Source organism: Lachnellula hyalina (genome assembly GCF_007821495.1).
Source record: "Lachnellula hyalina strain CBS 185.66 chromosome Unknown contig00315, whole genome shotgun sequence".
NCBI lineage: Eukaryota > Fungi > Ascomycota > Leotiomycetes > Helotiales > Lachnaceae > Lachnellula > Lachnellula hyalina.
In genome coordinates this window covers 5,302-9,067 of record NW_022157429.1, presented here as the reverse complement: position 1 = coordinate 9,067, position 3,766 = coordinate 5,302, and the positions used below count along the sequence as shown (strand labels likewise).

The 3,766-nt window shown below is 41.1% G+C and overlaps 1 protein-coding gene across 1 annotated transcript; it reads right to left on the bottom strand.

The window, feature by feature from the left end:
- Positions 1–2,407: 2,407 nt before the first annotated feature.
- LHYA1_G009237 (Uncharacterized protein) lies at positions 2,408–3,372 on the bottom strand (the record flags this gene model as incomplete). The annotated part of the gene is made up of 2 exons (XM_031154140.1): positions 2,408–2,731; positions 2,899–3,372. 2 exons carry the CDS (start codon positions 3,370–3,372, stop codon positions 2,408–2,410), a joined length of 798 nt encoding a protein of 265 aa, XP_031000995.1.
- Positions 3,373–3,766: the final 394 nt, after the last annotated feature.

Genomic DNA, 3,766 nt, shown 5'->3' with positions numbered 1-3,766 from the left:
CATAGAGGTGGAAGCTAGCCTCCCACCGCCCGCAATACAGCTAGACACAGCTACATGCAAATACGCTTTTCGGCTAGCTAAGCTAAGTCTAGACTATCTAGTAAATCGCTAAATTGCTAAATCTAGCTACTTAGGATACGGACTTTAGACAATTGCTAGGACTATTGCACCTCTACTTAGCAGCAAAATCAAACCTATATACCACTTCCACTTTACCCCTTAGAACCGCTCTATCCCCTAGGATATATAAATTACCAAATTACTAAAAGAGGAAACTGCTATAATACACTACTAGCAAATATAGTTACAATCGCCAAATTAGGTATTATACTACTTAGACAGGTCGCAAATGCCTAAAAGCACCGGAATTAGAGTGGGACTAGCAGGCTACAAATGCACTAGTCCCCCTTTTATACGACTAGCCCGAAATATAGGTCCCCACCAAATCATCTATAATAGAGAGCTAGAAGGCATTACCCTAGCATTTAAAGATGCGACAAGACTAGGCCTAAATAGGGATATTCAGATATACATAGATAACCAAGCAGCTATTTATAGGCTAGCGCGGCCTTCCAATAATCCGGGCTAAATTCACTAGTTACGCGCTATTGCAGCTGCCACTAAAATAGCCTAAAACAGATCCATGCTAGCAATAGAGTGGGTCCCTAGATACTAAGACATTAATAGAAATAAAGAGGCGGATAAACTAGCTAAATTAGGGTCCAAATCACTTCCGACCACCTAGACCGCCCTAGCTGCCCACATAAGCTATGCCTATATAGGCATAAAAATTAACTAAATACGACGGCATATATAGGCGAATGCTCTAGCTAGTAGTAAAGGCTACTACTTTAACTTCTTTAACCCACGAATTCACTCTTAAATATAGCTTCCCAAAACGGCTAGATTAACTGCTAGCGCCTTTTACCAGCTTAAGCTACGACACGGCTACTTTAGGATATACCTAAAACAATTTGATAAAACACCCACTAATCACTATATATATAGTCACAAGCCTAAATCACTATAGCATCTTATACTATAATGCCCCGAATATAGTGAAGAACGCAAAAGACTAAAAGACAATGTCCTATTTAGGCTTAGCATGCTTAGCCTATTCAAGACGAAAATTGGATGCCAGCATCTGCTAACCTTTTTAGGTGAAACGGGCATTAGTACCTGCAAATAGCGGCTTAAATAGGCAGAATTCGATGATAACTAAGTAATACACTACTTAGAAGTCTCACCGCCTACCTCCACTGGCCGAATCTATCGATTTTTCCTAATTTTAGCTTAGAATGCATAAGAGCGCGATTGCAGCATAAGAAACAGCTATGCTAGCCGACCGCCTTCGCTTTCTACCACTCCCTGATTTATTTTTTATTTATTAGTTATGCGTTTTTGGGGCTCTAGGGAATTTTTATTATTATAGCGTTATTGCTTTATGGACCTAGTCCGCATTAGGCTTAGTCCCACAGATTCCAACCGGAAACATATTAACATATCTCTTAACTGTATCACTAGCCCGCGCTAGCATTAGGCTAGCGCCGTCCTACATAGTCTTAGACTCACATAGGACGTTAATGGAATAAATAAATAAATAAGCATATATTATAATATATAGCTTAGAAGTCTTACTGCCTACTTCTACTAACTAAATCTATTAATTTTTCCTAATTTTAGCTTAGAATATATAAGAGCGCGATTATAGTATAAGAAATAGCTATGCTAGCTAACTGCTTTTACTTTCTGCTACTTCTTAATTTACTTTTTATTTATTAGTTATATGTTTTTAGGGCCCTAGAAGATTTTATTATTATAGTGTTATTGCTTTATAGACCTAGTCTGCATTAGGCTTAGTCCTATAGATTCCAACTGGAAATATATTAATATATCTTTTAACTATATTACTAGCCCGCGCTAGCATTAGGCTAGCGCCGTCCTACATAGTCTTAGACTTATATAGGACGTTAATGGAATAAATAAATAAATAAATAAATAAATAAATATACGATTTTAAAGCTTTAGAAGACTTTTTATTATAGCGTTATTACTTTATAGACCTAGTCCGCATTAAGCCTAGTCCTACAGATTCCAACCGGAAACATATTAACCTATCTCTTAACTATATCACTAGCCTGCGCTAGTATTAGGCTAGCGCTTCTTCTAACTATGCTTTCAACTATTCCTACACTATTCACCTAGCTCCCGGATTGGATGATTGAGAACTGCAGCCAAAGTCGGTGGTTAATCCAGGCATTGCATTTGCTACAAGGGGATCTTACGCCATTTCCCTACACCTGAAACACGCCTCGCCATTATTTCTTGCGGTAATTCCATACCCAAGATAGCTGGCAAAGCTAAATAACAACTGTGATCTAGATCCAGCATCCCGCATCTATCACGATCAACCCTCAACGCGCTTCTCCTCATCAAACCTCACCGCGTGTTGGAAATAATAACCTCTCTGATTCGTAACAACCCGCTTCCCACTTCCCTTTTCAACAAAATCGCAATTAAAATGCGTGTGTCCAAAAGCCCATGCTACCACATTCCCGCTAGTCCAGCAGAGCTCACCAGATAAATCGCTAGCAAAGCCCGACGAGATCCTGCTTTGGGAATGTGCAGGATCGACAGCTGCGGGAGAAATACTAGGGCTATGATGAGTGAGAATAATGACTCGGCGCTCTGGCTCATTATCCGTGATCGACGTAACTTCCGAGTTCAGCCACTGCAAGTTCTCAGGGTTAGTATTGCTTTATTAGAAAAGATCTAGGCAGTTCGCGAGCTCCAGTACTTATTTTGAATATCTCGGGAGTTTTGAGACAAAACAAAAAAGATTTGAAAACATGCGAAGCAAGCCAACATAGAAATTCAATGCTCTGGAAATTTGCTTACAGCCAAGTCCGCGGTAAAAGCTTCGTTGTGCTGCTCCACGGTCCAATCTTGAATATGGTAGAAATCATTTAGACCGAAGCTGACGTCGTTCATCTGAGATGGTGGAATTTTGGAAAACAGCGTACAGCCCAAGATGGTGAGTTTAGGGGAAAGGTCGAATCGAGTCTGATCTAGAAAGACGAATGATGCGAGGTTTTGGGAAACTTTCTTTTCCCTAACTTCTTGCTCGAATTTTCGAATTTTTTGCTTGGCATTTGTCCAGTCACTGTGGTACGGCTCGTGATTGCCGAGGAGAAGGAAGACAATCTTGTAGTTGGACAAAAGTTGCTCGAGGAAAATAAAGTACTCTGCGTCCTTTACACATCCGATGTCGCCGAGGAGAGCCAGGTGTGGTGATGTTGGGATGATTTCAAAGACATCGTAGCTTTTGGGGGTTTCGAGATGAAGATCCGAAAGAATCTGGATTGTAGACATGTTGGTGCACTTTTGGAAAAGGTGAGGAATGTGTGCCTTTAAGTAGGTATGTGCTTGCCGCCCGAGCTATCCCATATACGGCTCCTGCCTAATTATTGTGCGTAAGAGGCACGAGAAGATATAAATGATTTGCGAAATGCGGATTATTCAGACTACAACTTGTGATTGGATACAGGCTCAAAACTAAACGTTACAACAAGACACATTCTCAAATGATGACGATACTCCACCAGGCACCGACCTCAAGTAAGACTCAAAGACCGAGGCGCTCCCTCCACCATCTTTCATCCTTTCCTGAGTGCGCAACTACATCACTAAGCCCCATTTCAGTCGCGGACTTTTGCGCTGGCTGCAGTCTCAGCGGAGCTGTCCGGGACTCCCTCTCCAACAGAAC